Here is a 24,201-nt window from a genome sequence, read left to right as displayed (position 1 = left end):
TAGAAATAGTTATCTCGAATGCAATCCGTTATTACGAATTACAAAAATCTGTGATAACCAATTTAATCAGTTATCACGAATAACAAAAAAAAGACTGTAATAACAAATTACACACATTCATGGGAACGAATTTAATCCGTGATAACGAATTCATACAATTCGTAATCACGTTCTCAATCCGTTATCACGAATAACATAAAATTGTGATTACGAATTTAATCTGTTATTACGAATTACAAAAACTGTTATAACTAATTCCATTAATTCGTGATATCGAATTTAATCTATGATCACGAATTCTACAATTCGTGATAACTATTTTAATTCTTGATATCAAATTCAAATGATTTTTTTGGGAGGTTGCAAATGGGCTTTCGTATATGAATACGGGAGCCCATTAAGGACCTCCCGAAAATATAAGTTTAATTCGATATCACGAATTTAAATTGTTATCACGAATTCTAGAATTCGTTATCACGAATTTAGGGAATTAGTTATAACAGTTTTTGTAATTCGTAATAAGGGATTACATTCGTTATCACAATTTTTTTAAATTCGTGATAACGGATTAAAAAAGTGATAACGAACTTTATAATTCGTTATTACGGATTAAAATCGTTCTTACGAATTAGTGTTTTTTGTTATCACAGTTTTTTTTTTGTAATTTGTGATTACTGATTAATTCGTGATAACGGTTTAAAATCGTTATAACAAATTGTATAATTTGTGATAACGGAATAAATTCGTTATAACTATTTCTACGCATTTGTAATAACGAATTTAATCCATTATAACTATTTATGAAATTCATTATAACAATTTTAATCCGATATCACGAATTACCCAAAAAATGTGATAACAAATTCTACGATTTTGTGATAACGAATTCGATCCGTTGTAACGATTTATACAATTCGTTATCACGATTTATAAAATTCAGTATTACGATTTTAATCCGTTATCTCAAATTACAAAAAAATGTGGTAACGAATTCGTTATAACGAATTACATAAACTGTTATTACTAATTCTGGAAATTCGTTATCACGAATTTAATCTGTAATAACGAATTCTTCAATTCGTGATTTCGATTTCAAATATATATTTTTTGGAGGTCCTAAATGGGCTTCCGTTACGGTACAGTGCTCCAATATATAAAAAATATTCTATATGTATATAACGGGTTGGTTGGTGGGAAATCACGCAAAATGATCTTGCCGCACTTAATACGAGCATCTAAAAACCTTAATAATTTTCTTACTTAACAAGAAAACTAATCCCGCTTAAATTTATTTAAAAAAAAAGACTCGTTCAATTAAGTTAATTTAAACATAACAATTCCTAAAACATCTTATTGCGGCATCATACCAACCATTGATATTTAATTTTAGATTAGATGATAATAAACCTGTTTTATATGAGCAGTCACTTAATCTTACAGAATAGTAATTCGTAACACACAAACACGTGACTTATTGTAAACAAACAAACATCTTTAAAAAAAAACTTTAAACATAAACACGTGTTGGTCTAACTTTGAAAAATACACATCAATTGTGTTTGTCTTGTCCCATTTCTTACTGAATCAAGCTTGTATATAACGATGACAAACATATCAATTTATTATTTGTATTACTGTTTAAACAAATATAAAAAAATAAGAAGATGTGGTATGATTGCCAATGAGACAAGTCGCCACCGCATTGTCGCCTATAAAAGGCCCCGAAATGACAAATGTAAAACAATTCAAACGAGAAAACTAACGATCTGATTTTTGTACAAAACAATGAACGAAAAAAAAAAAAAAAAGATATACAGCAACAAACGAAAATCACTGAATTACAGACTCCTGATTTGGGAAATGCATACAGAATGGGCCCGGGCTGGGTTAAACTATATTTTTTTTTGGCGTCAAACCCTCCTCCCTGTTTAGCTTACATGTAACATGCAAATGAAAAAGACGTTGGTATGAACGCGTTTTATCGTTCGAAACTGTTATATACCATGTCAAAGGAATGTTGCAATAACACCTACTTATGGAAATATGTTTTTGTAATAAAATAACAGAAGACGTACAGTTGCGTGATTGATTTTAATTCATGTGTTTATTTTCAAAGCTCGTTTAGCATGTTTAGGCAACTGATTTAGGAAGTAATTACAAATGCATTTGATATTGACGAATACAACATCTAAATGATGCGTTTGCGTAACCTCAATATGTCATTATATGCTTTCTTTGTGACTAACTGGAAGCTTTTACCATGTATAAATACCGAGAAGTGTTATCATGGTTATAGTGGACAGACATTTTTATTTTCTACAGGACGTGTCTTTTATTAGGGGTGTGTTACTCAATCTGTATTTGTTCAAATGTCTTGTTCATGTGACATTTGTTATTCCAATTTATACTGCAATAAGCAATACAACGGGTGCATGCCACATGTGGTTTTGATTCTGCTTGACCCTCCTTAGATATCTCTCGGGTTTTTGTGGAGTTCGACTTGCTCAGTCTTTGGTTTTTTCTATATAGCATTTTACAGACTGTGTTTTGTCTTTACGTAGTTTAAAGGATGTTCGCTAATCTGTTTCAAAATAACAAGATTTTAAAAGACTGTTATAAATTGGAAGTATATAAATAAAGGAACTATAAAAGCAGAAAAAAATGAAGGGTCCGTGTGCTTGTTTTCGAGACATATATATAAGCCATTGAAAATTTGGCGGTAAATGATTCTCTCTAGATTTTTCATACATTTAACATTGGCACCTTTTTCTTTCAAAAACTATGAAAAATAACAAGGATTTAATAAGATTTTCAAAGATGGCATTTTAAACTATATGTAATCAAATTATGAAAAGAAGAGTAATGGTTAGTGGGCAATTTTTTTAATGGCACTACATGGATAAAACCAGAGGATTCCGAATATCTGGCAAAAATTCAAAAACAAGAGGAGCGAACATCCTTAAGCTTTTGCCATGATAATTTGGTGTTATCGACTTCTTTTCTATTAAAGGTGAAAGGTACTCCTTGTAATAGTGTCTCCGTCTCTACGTCTGGAAATTCGTGTGAAAATATTTAAACGTTCATTCAGAATGTACGTTGCAAAATGTACGAAAATATATATGTTGACTGTCAAGATTGTATGTTAACCTCTAGATATTAAGGTATATATACATTATGACTTTTTGTGTCGTTTGGTTTCAGAAATCTGCTTCATTGACGTATACTCCATATCTCCTTTTTCCTTTTGATCTTTAGTATTTTTTTATACAAAAAACAATGGATATGGGGTATCCATCCATGACATAAAACCAGTACATGCACCGCAAAAAAACACGAAAAGTAACAGGGCTTTTATTGCTGTTCTTCATCTCAAAGTCAGTGAGACCTTCAACACGGCGAAAAACAAACATCTCTTCACCTCACTGAAAGTTGAAGACGGCACCTAACACTCTAAGTTCATTTAGATTGTATTTTATTGATAGACATTTTAATTATTTTTGTCATGTCAAAATTGTCTTTGTACATTGTATATAGATAAGAAGATGTGGTATGAGTGCCAATGAGACAACTCTCCTCCATCTAAGTCACAGTGTATAAAAAGTTAACAATTATAGGTCAAAGTACGGCCTTAAACACGGAGCCTAGGCTCACATCGAACAGTTCATTATTGTTTTCTGGACTAATTTACCTCGCATTAATTCGACCAGGTTCAATTCGGTGCATTATTGTTTAGCAGTTCTTGTAGTTACCTATAGACCAATTATTTTTCAATTATGTACGTTTTACTGCTTTGTTGTTTAAAACATTGTTGGTTTTAGTCAAAGTTCATTTATTCTATTAGATTACATCATGATAGTTCATTATACATGTATACATATACATGTACATGTCTATGTACCCCTGGTCCATTCAGCTGGAATAACATCTTTATATATTATACAATTATTATTTATTTCGTCCAACTAACATAATACATGCGGGTCTGGATGGGGTTTACAGATGGAGAATAATTGGATAAAAATACAGAATATAAAAGGCAAAAAAAAAAAAAAGAATAAAGAAAACCTGGCAAAAATATAAACAATAGAGAATAATTGGCAAAAAATATAAAGAATACAGAAATGAAAGACACAGATCGTCATGCAATACCTTCTGTGACAGTGTTTGGGGTACAGAAATATGATCATCCCTTTGTCTTATTCCGACCGTCAGATAAACCCTTGCCAAAGAGGGGTGTACGCAATGGATGAAGTATAAATTCGCTGCCACATCCGCCCAGAAAGGGAACGTTAACTTAAAGTCGATGCCTTGTGTGAAGAGAGAGAGAGAGTGCCACGCACTCTGCACGTTATGAACCATTGTGACAAATCTTTTAGGGATTCGTAGGTGGCCTGTTGCAGGAATACATTTCTTTCCCTATCCAATATACCACCATTTTCAAGTGACTTTCCAAAATTATCGCCAATCTTCCCAGTCGACCCCCAATTGCAGTACCTAACTATTGTATATATTTATTGTCAATGTGTTTCTGTCCTGTAAGTACATATTTACAACTTAACGTTAAGCAATCAACAATCGCGTTACTGTTGAGAGGTTTATACCAATCAAGCAATATATGAATTCATATTTCAAAAATGAAAACAACACTTCATAAATTTGATGCATTTGAAACGTTTTCCGGATTAACCTTTACCAAGACCGCTCAAACCATAAATCTGTGTTTAAATTCAAAATCTTTTTATTCTCAAAACGAATTAGACTCATTCGCATACTTGTGTGCCTCTATTGTTTGTGTGGTTCATGGTGCTTAATCATTTAGGGTTTTCTGTGTGTTTTGCTTAGTGGACTTATAACCTTCACCATTATTATTTTACGCGAAGCACACTATTGACTAGGGTTGTCAATGTTCCTGCCGAAGGTCGGTGGTGGTTCTCTCCGGGCACTCTGGCCTCCTCCGCCTACACAAGTTGACCGCAACGAAATAGCCAACAGTGTAAATAGTGGCCTTTAACAAAAAATATATCATTCAATGTTTCATGTCTTTGCATGGCTAACAAAACATTTGATCTCGATCGTATCTAATGAAGTGTATTCCTGTCTCGTGCGCGTGATCTTCAATGTATCATGTCTTTGCATGGTAAACCAAATGCTTGATCTTAATTAATCGTATCTGAGGAGTTGTGCGCACTAGTACTTCCACGCGTACCATACGTTTAATATATACCACTTCTCCTTTCTCGCCACTCTGTTTAAAAATAAAAAGCTTTTTAACACTGTTATAAATCGAAAGTATATAAATAACAAAACTTAAAAAGCAGACAAAATGAAAGGTCCGTGTCCTTGTTTTTGAAATAATAAACTTTGAAAATTAAGAGAGAAATTGTTTTCTCTAGATTTTTCTTACATTTAGTTCAAAGACTATGAAAAAAAGTGATTTTACAAGATTTTCAAAATTCGTATTTTATACAATATGTAATCGAATTATGAAAAGAAAAAATGGAATTAGAAGAAAAACTTTTGAATGGCACGTCATGGATAAAATCAAGGATTTCGAATATCTGACAAAAAGGTTAAAAACAAGATAAGCGAACACCTTTAACATGTTTAATATATATAGAACATGAACTACAATCTTATTTAGGGATGTTTTCACTATTTTAATAAAAATATCGATAATAGCTTTAGTAAATAATTCATTTTAGGTGAAAATCTAGTAAAAGTCATTATCTCAAATGCTTCCATTAAAACAAATTACATTTATGGTTTGGCGATATCTGGCCACAGCTTTTATTCACAATATAGATTCAACAATATATATATATATATAGATATAGAGAGATAGATGAATGGTTACCGCAGATAATATAGCAACCTTGCAGATAGATTCTAGATAGACGGATATGTATAGAAGGACCGTGGAATACACGGGTGCTTGTAAACCTAAAATGTTATATTTTCACGAGTATATTAGCTATTAAAATTCAGATTATATGCAGCGAATTCTGCCACATTGACAGGAAAACAGAGACTCTGTCAACTGCCATAAATAGGGCGGTTCGCTGCAATTTCGTCAGCCAGATACCTTTAAGAATCAATGTGAACAAATGATTTTAGACATATTTACATACATATATATCTATGGCAAAGCCAAAATATCAAAAACTGTATTAAAACTGATTATTTAGAATTTGATTTTAACCTGTCTCAAGACCATGCCACCACACTAAACATTTAAACGACCCAGTCCTAAATTAACCCCACCTGGATTATCCATTGCTGCCACAAAAGCTTGCTCGATACTAGATGATCAAAATATTCACAGGATTTCCTACAGCTAATACTACACAATTTAATTAAATGCATAATCACTTCTGAACTAAATATAAATATAACCATTGTGTGCATCAGAACTCCCTTATTTCAAATCTGGTACGCCATCCATTGACAATGACAAGGTGGTTGCTGCACCAATACGAAACGAATTTATATAAAAATAATGCCTGTTCACTGCCTGATTCTGAGGTCTTGGAGACCTGAATTGTGTATTATCATAAAAGCTCTCTGATTAGGCCGTGCAAATGTTTGCCCATCACGACAGGACATAAAAGGATGACCAGCATTACAACGAAAGCAAACATGGTTATAAAACAAGTTTGTCTGAAACAACCACCTTCATAATTAAAAGCATTACATTTCAGATCAGTTGTATTAACTTTTGAATCTGTGTCCATATTAACCGTAGTACTACCAGTACTTTTTGTTCTCTTGGTTATCATTTATGTACAATAACCATAATTCTGAATCAACGGTAGCCCAGGAACTTGGAAGGATCAAACTTTTTCGTAAACGAAATTGTTCATCGTAATATTTCCAAGATTAGCACAGCAATTTGCACCTAAGCGAATTATACTCATGTACTTTAACAGTTCTTGAAATATTTCAAAATGAGCATTACAATAAATGCTTGTAAATATAATAAATTCTGTAGTCCAAACCTCAATGCTATTTATTTTTAGCTTTGTTTGTGGTGACAAGATCTCCATTTTGAACTTCTATTTTTTGTGCATTTGGTATCTGAAATCATATTTTGCAACAAAAGTGACGCAATATCAATGTTTTCACTTTTATTTATTTTTTTTCCTTAAGATTTGGAGGTACGTTGACAGCAATATCAGTATGTACACCTATTACTTGATTTAGAGTGTGGATTTGTGTTGTATTACATGTAGGTGTAAGAGTATTATAAAATTTTGATTGATTGCCTAGCTCTGATCTATTATTCCCTAGCTGTCTGTGGTACCATTCCAGGCACTGCCAAGCGTGAAACAGTATATGTAGACTGCCCAATCTGGGGTCTAGAATAGATTACGTACGATGATATGATGATAAAAGAGCCAAATGAGAGTGGTCAGGCAGGGAACCAGTCCATATCCAAGAACCAGCTAAAGTAACAACAGGTGCAGAAACTATATTGGATGAACATGTACTATTCTGAGAGGGGACCTGAGATGCTGGAATGCTGGAATGCTGACAATCACAACCCTAGTAGGGATCCTTTTGCTAGCTGCTGCACCTTGACTGGAGAAGTTATATGGTTTTCTCTTTCTGGATGAACGTCTCAACATATTGTGCTACAATTCAAAATATTTTAATGATTAAACGTATCTCTACTTAGCTAAGCAATTAAGCATTTCAATTTTTTGTTTAAGTTACTCTACATAATGCTAAGTGCATATATATATATACAAATCACATACATGTATAAAATTCTCATTACACAAATCCTTGATGTAACCTCAGTCCTGGGACTATTAAACTAAGTATAATAGTCCAAGATGTAACCTACAAAATGCAATTGTTAAAAAAAAATCATATCATTTTACGACAAATACTACAGCTGTGGCCGGTAAAGGAGTAGAATTATGAATCATTTCAATGACCATAATCATATTGTACCAACGGTATAATTAGGTAATGTTCAAGTTATACATGTACATCAGCTCTGGGACATAGTATAATACTTAAGAGTCCAAATCGTCTTAACCTTTAGTTTGTATTTTCATTTTTTGTTTATATTTTTATATATGAAAAATATGCTATTTGCTGCTATAAACAATACATTTTACTTACCGGTCGGACCAAGTCCAAAAACCAACAAAAACTATCCTCTATAAACGCTAAACATAGACATTTAAATTGATAACCCATCATCACCGTACAACCAATTCGCATTTTATGAAAACTGCAAGTAAAAACAAATTAATTAAAAAACATGCATAAATTTAAAGAATATTTTCATTAAGTTAAATAAACGATTTCAATTTAACTTTAAGTCAAATAAAGCGCAAAAATTAAAACAGCATTTTCAAATGCATGTGCTCGCCACGTGGTGCGATTAAATATCTGATTCAATATTATATCATGATCACACAAATTAATCATTCTCCTGCGATGACCTATTATTATCAATGGAATGCACAAACACAAATACCATAACGTAACAAATGCTAAATTACCAGAAAAGTTCCTAATTCATTCTTTCATTTTTTTTTTCAAATTTTTGCGAACTACAACTTGAGCAGCTTTCAAGTTTCAAATTATCTGGAAAATACTGCAATACGTCACAGAATAATACGTCATGAATAAAGTATAGCTAAAACCAAAAAACTATTCCGGATGTGACCCCTGCGATAACCGAATTTAAGTCTAATTACTTAAATTCTATTATATAGGTCATGGTTCAAAGTCAGTATATAGAACATCATTTGTATTCTTGTATAAATAGCTTCGACAGTCTTATAACTTTAATCATTTTTTTAGCAACAAGAAGATAGCACCATCCATTCAAAATGGCTGCTAAATACAAACTATCTTACTTTGAAGAAAGAGGAAGAGGTGAAGTACTTCGTCTTATGTTTGCTGGAGCTGGTCAAGAGTTCGAAGATGACCGATTAAAGGGCGATTCATGGGCAGCATTTAAACCAAGTAAGATAATTTATATATGTGTAGCCCAAATTATGAGACGAAAGGTATTCTGCGGATTGATTATTCCTTTTCAGCTGTTACTTCATGTACGCATGCATACTTGTTTTCTGCGGGTTAGCCACTTAAAATTGTTATTTCATTTTTGTATACAATTATTTCCTGCATTTTGTGTTGCAGATTTTTTTATTTTCATCCTGTCTTGCGCAAGATTGTTTATTTTCAACTCTAACCAGGCCACGATATTTTATTTCACACCCCCGCCCCCCTCCGAAAATCAAATGGTCGTCCCTTAATGTGCGACAAAATTCCTTTCTATTTACATTTTTCGTATCTTATATTTTACAAGCATGCGAATTGTAGTAAAGATTGAAATACAATTATAAAGAAGCAGTAGACACAAGTATATTTTTTTGTCGGCCTTGTTGTTTTACAAATGTATATTGAAAACAACAGCTCGATTGAATGAGCGTCTGTGTGGGGTTTACAGAGCAGGAAATAATAGGTTAAAAAATAAAGAATGGATAAAAATTGGACTAAAAAAGAAAAGAGACAAGGGGATGATCATTTTATATTTTGGAGGAGTGGGGATTTTGGCTTAGTACCAACTGAGAGGATATATATTTGCCTAATACATTATATAACTGAATATTCTGTTCAACAAAAGGCAGGTCAATGGAGTAACTAGTTGTGTACAAGAGTGAAAGTGAATAAGCCTTACTAGCTGGCAAAATGTGAAAATGGATATTTCATCCGCAAAAAAATTCTCCTGCGCCCCAACCCAATCCAGACCCTTTTAAATACTAATCGATTTCTGGTAAACTATATATACAATTTTATAATATTAAACAATGCTGAGTTTATAAGTTCAACATGTTGTAGAAAAATTCAAGATTACAAACATGAAAACATCAATATTATTTGAAAGCCTGCATACTGATCAATTACATTCCTTGCTTGCTAAGACGAAAACAAACATTTAAACCAAACACACTCACAGTTTATCTTTGGATTGCCATTGGTATCGGTATAAAACAAATCCGATCGAAAATAAAGGATTAATAATCAGATGTTTCTTATTCTGCAGTGTATATTTATGTTAAATTGTATGAAAAGTCCGACAACTAATTTTTAAATGTTTGCTTCAGTAATAAAACAAGTTGTCTATTTGATCCAATATATTAAAAGTTGATGGAGTGAATGAATTGACCTTGACCTCAACATGTCTGGTGTTGTATTATTAATTCTAAACAAGTTATAACCGTTCAATTCATAATTCTAAACAACATAATTTAGATATGAATGGAGGTTATCTTAGTCAAGGTTGTCTTTCACTTTGTATAGGCTGGATTGTCAGGGGCGGATCCAGCCATTTTTAAAAAAAGGGGGGGGGGGGGGTCCCAACCCAGGATAAAGGGGGAGTTCCAACTATATGTCCGCATTCAAATGCATTGCTCGTCCAAAAAAAAGGGGGTTCCAACCCCAGAACCCCTCCCCCCCCCCCCTCCTGGATCCGCCACTGATTGTGAAGTACATATTTACAAGACAGATTGAATGGGCAATTGACAAAAACAAATGGCATATATATAAATTCATCTACCACGTATGAAATTCGACTTTTTTAATTTTTATTTTGTGCATTTTAGTAAACTTCAAACGGACTTAATTTACATGATTTATTTACAAAGATGATTATTGAAAATTGGTTTTGACATTATCAATTGAAGAATTTTTAGATTGAAGCAGGTTTAATACCGGAAAAAATATTGATATATTGCTTCTTGTCATAAGTACTTTTGAGCTTTTAAGCGAATGCCACGACCAGGGGGGATGTTTAACTTACTCGTTCACTGTAGTGTGTAATTTTCCATATTGAAAGCAAAGGAGACGGTAGATTAGAGGCGGCTTAAATTACTGTCAATTTTAGCTCCAATTCTTCATTCTTCGTTTCTGAATTTAAATATTTTTGTAGGCATGTGGTTATATTAAGAATGAGACAAGGGAGATTCTACTACTAAATCATGGACATGACGACATGCAATATTTTTTTAATAGCTATATATGCACGTAATTCAATGTCTCGTAGTTCAAAATAAACTAAATGTTATTCACAAATATACAATATCATGCATGTCTTACAGATACTATGATCATTGTACAAATAACTGAGATTAGGAGATTTACCGTTGTTCCCATTTTTCATCTTTAGATTTGAATGACAAATTTAAATGACAATTGTGTTAAATTATAAAGAGATTACAACGAACATATACAATGTACAATTCACGTTTTGTTTTACAAAGACATTTGTTTAGGCGTCTGCCATTGCGGAAAATAATACAAAAGTCAATACCAGCTTGGCATGGATCATACATATTTAAAATACTTTTTTGGGTAAATTTGGAAAATTAAAGCAAACCTTTATATAAAAATAAGAAGATGTGGTATGATTGCCAATGAAACAACTCTCCACAAGAGACCAAATGACGTATAAATTGACGTACAACTATAGGTCACCGTACGGCCTTCACCAATGAACAAAACCCATACCACAAAGTAATTAAGCTATGAAAGGTCCCGAAATGACAAATGTAAAACAATCAAAACGAAACTAGAGGTATGATTTATGTACAAAACAATAAACGAAAAACAAATATTATAAACAGCAACAAACGACAACCACCGAAGTAAATGCTCCTGACTTGGAAGAGACAGATACAGAATGTGGCGTAGTAAAACATATTTGCTGGCGCCAAATCCTCCTCCGATCCTGAGATAGTGGTGTAACAGTACAACATAAGTACAAACTATTAAAAACTTATGACTTTATTTCAGAAACACCATATGGCCAGATGCCTGTGTTAACGGTAGATAATAAAACCATGATTAACCAGACGGGTGCCATTGCTCGGTTCATTGCTCGTGAATTTGGTAAGTTGTTTATGTACTTTTTCAATACTAATCGGCCAATCGGCAGTCCTCGGATGAATCCGCTACTCTTCTCCTACGGAATCGGCCGAGTTGTGACGAATGACTAATCGGCAATAGCTCATACCACTATCCCAAACACCCGAATAGTAAAAATGGTTCTATGAATATAAGTACAAGTATTTAGATGTGATTGGTCCGTTAATATTTCTTTCCTTACACTTCGATAGACCATGTTGCCAGAACTACTTTCGTAACATTAGACTGACGAGTACGACAGCAACCTTTTTATGAACTTCGCAAGTAATTTTTAATCTGAAATATCTCTTCACGATATATAAAAAAGGTCTTCAAAATGGTCAATTCATTTTAAGTTATACTAATGATGAAAGTAACTCAAAACCTGGCAGTGTATCAGGAGTGGGTTCATTTATTTAAAAAGGATGGTTCTAGAAGGTTATGCATGGAATGAGGACAGTCTATTTTTGAACGTGATATAAACAAATGCTTAGGACCGACGGATGGACGGCCTCAGTAGTCTCTTGGTAGCGTGCTTGCATCGAGTGTTGGGGGTCGTGGGCTAGAACCCAGCCGTATGAAACCAAAGACTTGCAAATTGGTATTATCTGTTTCTACAGTAAACACGCTACATTTAGGAGAAGAGCAAATAATAGTCGGTTCGGAGTCAGAATGATCTTTAGGGGTAGCGTGACATGTTTTCCTGTGGACTGTTACCTTGTAGACTAGCACGTTAAATATCCGACTCAGCATGTCCCTTTTGTGCAAAGCAGGTGTTTATATTCATATCCTCGTATCATGTTCTCGTCTTGAAAAGCATTTAATTTGCCATTGGACGTTAACAGCCATCCATCTATCTACCCGTCCGATTGATTAGATCCATTAGATCAACTTTCCATTGAATCAACGTTTGGCTTAAAATGCGTGGTTGAATAGGTTAAATAAAAAAATAGAATTAGAATGGATATCAAGAATTTCTACAATGTGGGTATGATCTACCAGCTTTGATTTACACTCCATTGTACAGAAAGGACATATTAGGAATCGGCATACATTTTTCTTAAGCACAAATGCTACGATCACATATACTATAAATGTTAATAATTTTAAACAGGAATGTATGGTACCAATAACATGGAAAATACCAAATGTGACGTCATCTTTGAGACCATCAATGACATGTTCACAGAAATGATAAAAGTGTTTTTCGAAAAAGATGAAGCAAAAATGGTCAGTATTTGTGTTAACAATAATAATAATAATAATAATTCTTTATTTTCATATAAGTAAACAAGATACTTGTGACAAATACAAAAAATAAATAAAAAATAAACTGATCTGAATATATATACAAACGTTTGTATATTTTAAGAATAATAATAAAAACGAACAACACAAGTTATTTTTAAATTAAATAAAAATATTAATTAAACGTATCTGAAACAGCATTAGAATTATCCAGATCTTAGGATAGTAAGCTTACTTAGGCCCAGAAATGACAAATGTAAAATAATGTAACGGCCTGATTTAGAACACTTTCCTACAGTACCTACGAAAGTTTATTTTATCCTTCACCATTACTAGTAAATGATCCGGTTTTTTTATTCGCAATCGTTGTGTATCGTTTGTTCGGAAGAATAACGACCACGTGTCCTCTAATGGCAACGCCCCTAGCATTCATGAAACTATATTCGGTAGGAACATTTAGTTTGTGCAGTTTTTCTTTGACTGATTACTAATTGATTAATTGATTTTTTTTTAATTTAAATTATGAATGAAATGTTATCGATTTTAATATTTTTCTCTTTTTCAGGCAGAAAATAATAAAAAATTGAATACAGAAGTTTTACCCAAATTTTTCGCTTTTATGGCCAAGTTACTGAAAGAAAATGGAGGAAAATGTCTAGTAGGATCTAAGGTAACATTTATAACTTTATCTATGAAAATTATCAGCAAATATGACAAGACTATTGATAATTGCCAGATAATAGATAAAAGAATGGAAATGGGGAATATGGCAAAGAGACAACAAACAAACCACACAGCAGAAAACAGCCTAAGGTCACCAATGGGTCTTCAACGCAGCAAGAAAAAATCCCGCACACGGAGGCGGGCTGTAGCTGGCCCCTACATACAAACATGCCAAAGCACGATGTTGTGTTGGTTTTTTTTATCAAATGGAGTAATTTTGTACTTTATTTTGCCTTTATGGTTATTCGAGCGTCACTGGTGAGTCTTTTGTAGACAAAACGCGAGTCTTGCGTACACAATTTTAATCCTGGTATCTATGATGAGTTTATTTTCAACCGAGTACAGACATAGTGTGAGGATAATCATGTTCATGTTTTAAGTAAATGAATTGTTTACGTTAATTCAGTTCTGTTTCTTAGCAGGTTTTAACAGTTTTCATAGTATAACTGTCATGATAAAACCATATATATGTATAGGTTAATTAATGTAAACAAAATTTTCCATTGAAAGCCTTATTAGTTGAAATTAGACCAGTAAGTACTAGATAACATTGCTCGTGGTTTTTTTTTTTAGTTGAGCAAAGCCGGTTCCGTGGAACCTTTGTTCTAGTTGCACCATTATTTGAGGAAAGTTTTACAAACTCTGTCACGGAAAAAGATGTAATTCTCTTTTTTTTTTTTATATATTTGTAGCTTTCAGTAGCAGACGTTGCCTTCTTTGACATTCTTGATAAAATAACCGAGGGTAAAAGTATGGGTGCAGGTTTATACAAAGACTTTGCCGACATCAAAACGTTTTACGAAAACGTGCAGAAATTGCCGAAAATTAAGAGTTATTTAGAGAAGCGACAGCCATCTGATATATAAATCTAGCAACACTCATTATCATCATTTTATTTATGTCTTAAACATTAACATGGCCCATCAACAACAGACTAACATATATGTGAACAAACCGGGGGGGGGGGGGGGGGGGATTAAAATACAAATCCAGTGTCTAAACTTTGCTCACAAGGATATCTGACAACACTCCGATTTTCTTCTGATCTGGTAGTAATTACATCAGCCAATGAAATTACAGCCTTCAAATTTTTGAAAGTGTGTTTAATCCGACAAACCCAGAGGATCCCGAAAGGTTTTTAAACTGAAAGTAGAATGGAGCGTTTTCAGATCCTTGTAAGCAAAGCTGGGATACACGGGATCTGTATTTTAATCAGATCAGTACGTTCTTTATGAACTTTTTTTTATTTAAAAAATGGGATAATCTTTACATTGTTTACATTTATAGAACGTTTATTTTGTTCTTTTTTATTTTATAGTTTTTAACATTTTTACTCTCTCTCTCTATCTCTCTCGTTTTACAAATTGCAATTTACTGAATTAAAATATACAATGATGTAGCTGTTTTATTGGATCGTTATTATCAATTAAAGTACATTGTGGTGAGAGTTTTCGCACACAAAAATACACACACTCACACACATGTTCGTTGTCTGACATGTTTGTCCTCCGAGGGCTAATATGAGCTATACTTTAATGTCTACGAAAAACAAGATCGGCGTCTTCTTTTTTTTCAAATAACTAGATATCTTTAAACAAATACAGAGTAAAACTATGCCCTTTTTAAATAAAAATCCTTCGTTGTATTACGTTCGGTATGTAAAAGATGTTATATGGTTTTCAATGCGACAACTTTCCACCACAGACCAAATAACGTAAAAGAAGTAAAATTTGCAACTATGTTTCACCGTACGGCCCTCAACAATGATCAAAACCCATACAGCACAACACGCTATACAATATCCCGGCATGGCAAATTGAAAACAATCCAAACGAGAAAACCTACCCGCCTGATGTATGAAGAAAACAATAAAAGAAATACAATATATAAAAAAGAAGAAGTGGTATGATTGCCAATGAGACAACTCTCCACCAGAGTCCAAATGACATAGAAGTGAACAACAGTAGGCCACCGTACGGCCTTCAACAATGATCACAACCCATACAGCATAACTAGCTATACAATGCCTCGACATTGCACATTGAAACAATTCAAACGAGAAAAACTAACTGCCTGATTTATGTACAAAACAATAAACGGAATACAATATGAAAGTAAGAAGATTTGGTATGATTGCCAATGAGACAATTCTCCACCAGAGTCCAAATGACGTAGAAGTACAAATATGATCTACAACAACAAGCAACAACCACTAAATTACAGGAGTCGGTTTCACAAAAAAAAAAAACTAACGACTACGATTAATCTAAAGTATACTGAATTGTTCATGACTTACGATCAATCTTAGTCGTAAGTTTTATTGGCTCCAGGCTCTGACTTGGTACAGGCATTAACAGAACAGAATGTGACGACCTTCAACATGTATGCGAGCGCCAAACCCTCCCATAACCATGGAAAGTGGGTTATCAGCACAAACATACGAACAAAGTTAACTATAAAAAAAATTTTGAAAAAAAAATTTTCTTATCAGATCGGCACACAACACACAAAAAACTATCAAATAGACTGGAGACACAAAATACCATGTTGACTTTTATTGGCACATATTACCGAGAAAATTTCTAATGATGGAGAAAAACAATCATAAATATTACCTTCATTAGATATATCATGTTACAATGTTAAGCACATTAAATGATGCGTCGTCGGTAGTAATAAAAAAATAATGTTTTTTATAGAGAATGCATCAGTGTATATTACGTCATAAATATAACCAAAAAAATGTTGATATGCTGATTGTTTTTATATTGATACATTGGAAAAGATAGAATCTTTATCTAGAAGAGCATGTCTTTATTTTTTTACTAGAAATATATGTTAAATGTGTAGCAGAAATTACAAAATAATCTCAACTGTTTTTTGTCAGAAGTGTATTCTTACGGATGGTATAGGCAATATTAAAGGGCAATACAAAACTGGTACCAACTTGAAAATATGATCAGTGACACGTGGGTACTCATTTCCAAAATCCCGCTTTTTTGTAATTTTTTCCTACTTCCAACTTTTTTTCCTTCATTTTCCAACGTCACCATTTTTTTACCCCGTAAATTCCACATCCCCACTTTTTATTATTATCTTTATCCCACATCCCAAACGCGTGTCATATTCTTCATTAGAACACATGCTTAAATCTAGTTTGTCGAATAATTAGACTTTGAAGAATTTTCCGACTTGCATATCATACAGTTGATACCTTACACGATTGAAAATGCTATGACGTAACATTTGGATCATCAGTCAAAAATAAGAATAAAGATCAATGAGAAGGGGGGAGGGGAGGTGTTCGGCGACACGGGTGGTCCATTTCCCTAATCCCGTTTTTTTTATTTTTTATTTTTGTTCCTATTTGTTCCTCTTTCCATTTTTCCCCTTTCTTTCCTTCCCCCTCCTCCCCCCACCTTCTTTTTTTTGCTTACCTCCTACATGTCTATATCACAAAAGGCGTGTCATCTTCCTGATCAATTTCAATGAATATGATTTGAAAGGTACGATCGACATGCTCCTTATTTCCATCCTAGTATAAGATAAGCAAGTGTAGGTTTTTTTCGAGTTTTGATAGTAGTTTCAGCTAACAATAAAATAAACAAAAAATAAAATCGCATTACACATGTTTCACTTACGTAATCAACGTGGGCTAACCATTATGTTATGCAACAGTTATCAATTATTTTCTATAATAGGCGGACGTCTATTGTTTCCAAAAATACCAATTTAAGTCTAAACTTTGTCTTGTAAACCGTTTATAGTCTTGATAGGATGCCTTTATACATTTTGAGATAAAGTCATTAAGATTGAAACTATCAAATAATGATATGTTTGAGTGGCATTATAATGTCCAATGGTATGGATTGGGGGTCCCTCAATTCTATATTCTTTAATTTTTGTACGCCATTTTTCTCTATTCTTGATAAATTTTACCCATCATTCTCTATTCTTTATATTCTAGTACCCTATTATTCTTTTCTCTTAATTTTTTTGGTCCATTTTTCTCTATTCTTTTTTTTTTTGGCCCATTATTCACTATTCTGTATAAACCCCATCCAGACCTTCATGTCCGTCGTTTGGTAATTGGTAGACGACATAGGGGGGTTTTAGCATGCAGAGGAAATTATACTGCTATAAATAGTATGGAGAATACAAAAACTCATAATTAAAGTGTAAACATACAAGACAACGCCGCTGCTTAGTTTATTAAACATGTAACACAAGTTCAATCAAGATAAACATACATAAATACCGTACACAATAACTATTAACTTATTTTATTAAGAATAAATGCGGGGGGTGAGGTGGGGGGGGGGGATAATTGACTAAAAAGTTACAAAGCAATTCAGTCCCTTCGCATTTATTGGGCGGTTGTGTTGAATGACCGAAACCCCCTCGTTTTGGCGGGAAAATGACAGTGAGATAGGCACATGAAAAGACAAGAGACACATAATTTCACTCAAATTCTCAACTATAAAACATGTGAAATATTTTGAAATATATAAGTTGTTAGTTATGATACACATGCCATAAAATCATTAACATGTTTTTTACTTTTAAGTTATCGTGGCTACAAAAGTATTTTTTAAATAACGGTGGTACCATTGATATTGATAATATCATTCGAAATTTATATAGTACACGTAGTTTAAAATAAAACATGAACAAAATCTACACCATTTAGCTATTTGTTAAGGGACTTTCATTTTTGAATTTTCCTTTGAGTTCGGTATATTTGTTATTTTACTGTATACGCAAATTCAAGGTTAAATTATAATATTTGGAAACGCTATAAATATAAAAAAAAAAGGGTAAAACAACAAAAATACTGAACTCCAAGGAAAATTCAAAACGGAAATTCTCTTAACTATTGGCAAAATCAGAAGCTCAAACACATTAAACGAATGGAAAACAACTGTCATATTCTTTATTTGGTACAGGTATTTTCTTATGTAGAAAATGGTGGATTAAACCTGGTTTTAAAACTAGCTATACCTTTCACTTGTATGACAGTCCCAAAAAATTCCATTATATTGACAACAATGTGTGAACAAAACAAACAAACATAATACGTAAAAATGTCAAAATAGGGGTACAGCAGTCAACATTGTGTTATAATCTCAATCACTATAAAAATACACAAATATGTCAACAAAGAAAAACAAAATGACATATAGATAAAGCACATACGCAAAAATGAAGCACAAGAATACAAAAAATACAGCGCAACAACACAATGGCGGGATGTACAAGTACCGAGCCATGCCTAAAGGATATAACCAAAAATGGATCAAACATTAAACGTTAATAACTTACAAAGACAAATAGAAGAACACTTTGACACGTAATTAAGATGATTAAAAACGTCAGCACCTAGAATCTATACACCAAGACCATCATGTATTATTTGTGAAGTTGATACTAAATATGTATCAACAAGGTCTTGTTAATATAATATGCTGAAAAATAAATCAAGGATCTAAAGACTATTTCATCTGTGTGTAGTTACGATTGACAAAATTTGGTGAGCACAATGTTGGGTCCATATTAGAAATCTTCCATATATCCAATTACAAACTTAGTTACAATGTATATGACAGTACCAAGAGTTCATAATCATAAGGTAGACATTGTATCAATCAACGTCTTCTTGGGGCCATCTTAATTTGGCTGACCGTTATTGCATAGCTGTGTCATTCATGAGCACGGATATATTTAGACTGGTATCCGGCAGTTATTTTACACGTTTGTACATTCCGACACCCTGCTGAATATATTACGAAAGAAACCAACTTAGGATATATTACACTTGTCGTAGCCATAATCATGTCTGGGTTGGCTCATTCCTATATCTTGGTCGCGTTTGTCTGCTTATTCCTTAGTTTTCTGTATGATGTTTAATTGACTAGTATCATATGTTCTTTTCTCTTTGTCATAAATTTGTCTGTCTTTCGATTTATCTTTTTGTTTTTTTGATGGACCTTGGTATCTACTTACTTTTTTGACAAAGTTGCAACAATTACAAAATAAATAATCGTTCCTTGTAAATTCTGTCCGTACATGTAAGTACGGCAAATTGATGTTGCCGTTTTATGACGACATCTTGTTTTGGTGGACGTTTAAAAATACAATATCTTTGTAAAAGATGACGGGAACTTGCAGTACATAATCACCATCAATTCCTTTATTGTGATGAACATTTTATGTTTGAAACCTATAAATTGGAAACGTTGAACTAAGCAGGGGAAGTCTTATATCTGAAATAAATGCAGAAAGGCTTATCAACAAAATGTTTGCATGATAAACCAATTATAATTAATAAGAATAATCTTACATTTCTCTTTAATTTAATAGAGTGAGGTTTCATTTAGATATTACATGCGAACAACTTTGTTGCTAATAGTTTTCCCAAATTTGTTTGTCTGAAGTGATGAAAATATAATCAGCAATAGAAAATATTGTTTCTTAGATATGCCTATTTCCATGTGTCAATAAAACATTGACATTCTTTATAATTCATTTCAAAGCATAGGTGTATTTTTTTTACATTTTTACTATGTAATGAGTCCTAAAACGTCGATCATTCTTTATGTATTGTTCTTTTGTCTGAATACTTAAACAAAAGCTTAAAAAATGAACTTCAAGCTTATAATGGAAAGCAATTCATACATACTGATCTTGTTATGACGTTCGTGATTTTTTTTCTTTTTTTTTTTGTGCTAAATAAAAGCAAATGCCAGGTTTATAGAATAACTAATCGAAGAATTCAAATACAGAAAAATATTAAACGAGTGACCGAACGACACATTAATTCACGATGCGCGTAGAGCATGAGTTAATTATCAGTGTTGTTCGATCACGAGTTTTCGATATTTGAATTCTTTGATTAGTTATTCTTTTTATTACATTGACAATGGGCTTTTAAAGGAAATAAAGTACAAACTGTAAGGAACTGTATCTTTTTCTACGCATTCACAATTTTGATGCAACGTCGTCGACAACGTCTTTACAACACCTGTTGTTGTGTGATGTCAGAGGAGTGAAATTATCGAGTTTATTTCACATTTGAACCTATCGGCTTTTATTTCACTAGGAAATCATGGTAATTCTCAGCAATCAAGGTAATGAATTAGTTTAACGGTTAATGTCCATCTGTAAGGGAAACTAAAAAGAAAATAAACAAATAAAGCGAGGTAACTCAAAATTTACATTGACAAATTCACAAACAACAAGTATGATAGCAAAAACTGAACATGTAATTGTAAAAGAGACAGGGGAAATTGTTCTTCTAGTTTATTTCACATTAGTGTCAAAGTTAAGCTATTTATTGTCTTACAGATAATTAATGATGTTGATGATTCGTGAAAACACTTATACTACTAATTTTGTTTTTATCTATAAAGATATGGATAAGGTTCTGTTATGACAATGGAAGTCCCAAATCATTTAAACCAATTAAATAGGAGGTGTACAACATCGATCATCGATATGTCATAAAAATGTATTAGAATTTTATATTCAACTTACTCAGTAGTCAGGTACGTAGAAGTTGCGGATATAAATTAAAAACACTCTACCAATATTTTCAGTGTCGATGTTTTCTGTTACATCTCAAAATTAGATAGATAAAAGAACAGAAGGTACACATTGCTATTTATAATTTAATAATGAAGATTTTCTGACATTCAATGATTTGCAGATTTGCAAAAACAATGTACATACGGACAAACTAATGGACCGTCAAACAGACACAGTTATGACTTCTATATCATGTATATATCCATCCCCGATTTGCTATTGATGGTAAGTTGTATACAAATCATTATATAAGATATCATTCATGCCGGTTCTAAGATGTCCCCATTACATAAGCTAATGTTTTTTGCTTATAAAATTATGCTCTCTGTATAGCCGAATGGCATCTGATTTCAATGTGATTGATCTGAAGCTGTGTTTCATGGTCAAGCGGAAACATCTGCAAAAAACCCTTCAGTAAGGCTCGAAAAAAACTAAGTTAAAAGGCCAAATAAAGTACGAAGTTGAAGAGGATTGAGGGTAAAAAATTCCGAAAATATAGGTATAGATTTTTTATGTAACGCATAATAAGTATTTGGTACTTAAAACTACAAGCTGTATATTTAAGTTTTCTCTGTTAAATAAAGTTATTTCTTGTATATTTTTATTGTCATATCTATTTGATATGATATAGTTAGTTTTTGAGAACGTATATTAATTTGAATGCTGTCTCCTTCTATTCGATTGGGAGTTCTCGTCTATCAGAAGTTCAAAGGAATGCAGTCTAATCACCAAAAGACTGATGGAGTACATTCTGAAGAAGTGCATGTGACTATTCAACATATAATTTTAGAATAAAGGAAAACAATCAAATGGCTTAAGTTTACCCATAACTTTTAATTTGAGCAGATAAATTTCTGTATTGGTCATTAAGAATAGTAACGACTTCCCGTCTAGAACACGAGAAAGACAAATGTTCTGTATCGTACAAATCTAATTATACAAGTAGCATTATATATGTAGTCAATATAAATAGTCGCAATCAATAGTTCTTACATAATCATCAAAGAAAAAATTATTTATGCTATCGTATTGAGGACATTATCAGGCTGATTACCAGTCTACTTCAATAATGTCTGATACTTTCCATAAACAGAGCAGAGGGAGTTTCTACTAAATTGAAGTTATTTTCTATCATTATGAAACTTTTATTATAGCACACCTAGACCTAAGTATAAGATAAGTAGATTTGGTATTATTGAAATTGAGACACACTTATCCAATTGACTGGATATTAGCAAATATAGGTTTGCACCGTATGCAATTTAACAATTAGCAAAAATAATACTGTAAAGTCAGCTTTAAAAGGCCCCGACAGTGCATATTAAGAAACGCAATTGGAATAAAATGAACGGTATAGTATGTTTATGCTATATACTGTCAAAAGTTAATTTAAGCATAAGCTAAATCATTGTCAGTGCGAGATATTTAGACAAAGGCAATCCGTTCATTTCGTAAATTTGAATGCTGCATGATGAAATAACTATGGCAATGTGTATCAATATTATAAGCCTTAAGAACACATTTGAAAATATCCTTATTTTAATCGATAATAATTTGATTTCCAATGAATACCAAAAAAATGAAACTTCTCCGTAAACATGTTTACATGAACTTATCCCATATTTAGTATTATTGATAGCTAGTGTCGTACATTATAATCGCCATTATTCCCTTAATTCTTGCATATTTTGCATGTGAACTGCATTTTGTTCATTTGTTTACAGGAATGAAGTAATTGCTATTGGCATATGGTTTAATTTATCTTGAAAAGTCTACTCAGACAAATTCCTAATAAGCCGACTTAGAATATACAGATAAAATTTTAGTTAAACTATAGCATTATTGTAAAGAGATGCAATGTATAATGTCATAAGGCGAAAACAATGTTGTGTATATTAGGGATAATTTGTTAAAACAATAAGTTATCTTTACTTTTGTCTGCTAACAAGTGAAATAATCCATACCAAAATTTATATTTGGATTTAAACAAGCACAAATATGCTGTTAAAGAAATACTTCGAATCACCCTTAAAGAAACTACAAATTTGATGACTAAATAGCAAGTTTATGTATAAGTCCTTTTATTACAACCTGGTATATTACAAGAGTAAGGCAATCTAAGTATGGTACGATGAAGTTTAGATTAAAAACCATGTGATGTTTTGTGTCCATCGTCCCTCGTAGGCCTGTAAACTTTCTCCAAACTGATATTATCGTTGGTTGAACTTGATCCAGATAATAAATGTGTCTGACAATCTCGATACTGCAGTAGTGTTTATACTCCCTACTGGAGCTGTTAACCAACATGGCTATCAATTTTGGATAAATATTGTACATATGAAATTTTTCAAATGGTTGCGCTTGACGTTCAATAGTACTATTGACTATTGTTACTTTGCATTTTTGACTTAGTTTTTATAGGATCTTTATCCCTTCTGAATAAGTCTGTTTAAGGGTTTTGTAAGCTTTTGAGGAGGTGAATGACGACATTTGTGCTTTATATAGAATATACTTTGCATGTTTGACTTATTTTTTTTATAGGATCTTAGGGGAAAATGAAGAACATAGTTTTTGTTCAAATAATAACTAATAAGGAGTTTGCCGTTTCATTATCTAAAAAACTGTACTAAGATAATTTCATGTTCGTACACCGAAGAGAAAATAATGTCAATGTCATTGATTGAATTTCCATTTTTAGGACGTTATTAGGAAATACCA

General features: G+C 32.5%; 1 protein-coding gene across 1 annotated transcript; it reads left to right on the top strand.

The window, feature by feature from the left end:
- The first annotated feature begins 8,793 nt into the window (after positions 1 to 8,793).
- On the top strand, positions 8,794 to 14,871 carry LOC127723713 (glutathione S-transferase 1-like). Its single transcript, XM_052230466.1, has 5 exons — positions 8,794 to 8,985; positions 11,818 to 11,913; positions 13,043 to 13,158; positions 13,742 to 13,846; positions 14,592 to 14,871. The coding sequence occupies exons 1-5, from the start codon at positions 8,850 to 8,852 to the stop codon at positions 14,763 to 14,765; spliced, it is 627 nt and encodes a 208-aa protein (XP_052086426.1). The 5' UTR covers positions 8,794 to 8,849; the 3' UTR covers positions 14,766 to 14,871.
- Positions 14,872 to 24,201: the final 9,330 nt, after the last annotated feature.

Source organism: Mytilus californianus, unplaced genomic scaffold, assembly GCF_021869535.1.
Source record: "Mytilus californianus isolate M0D057914Y unplaced genomic scaffold, xbMytCali1.0.p SCAF_13, whole genome shotgun sequence".
Lineage (NCBI taxonomy): Eukaryota > Metazoa > Mollusca > Bivalvia > Mytilida > Mytilidae > Mytilus > Mytilus californianus.
This window is presented reverse-complemented; position numbering and strand designations above follow the sequence as displayed.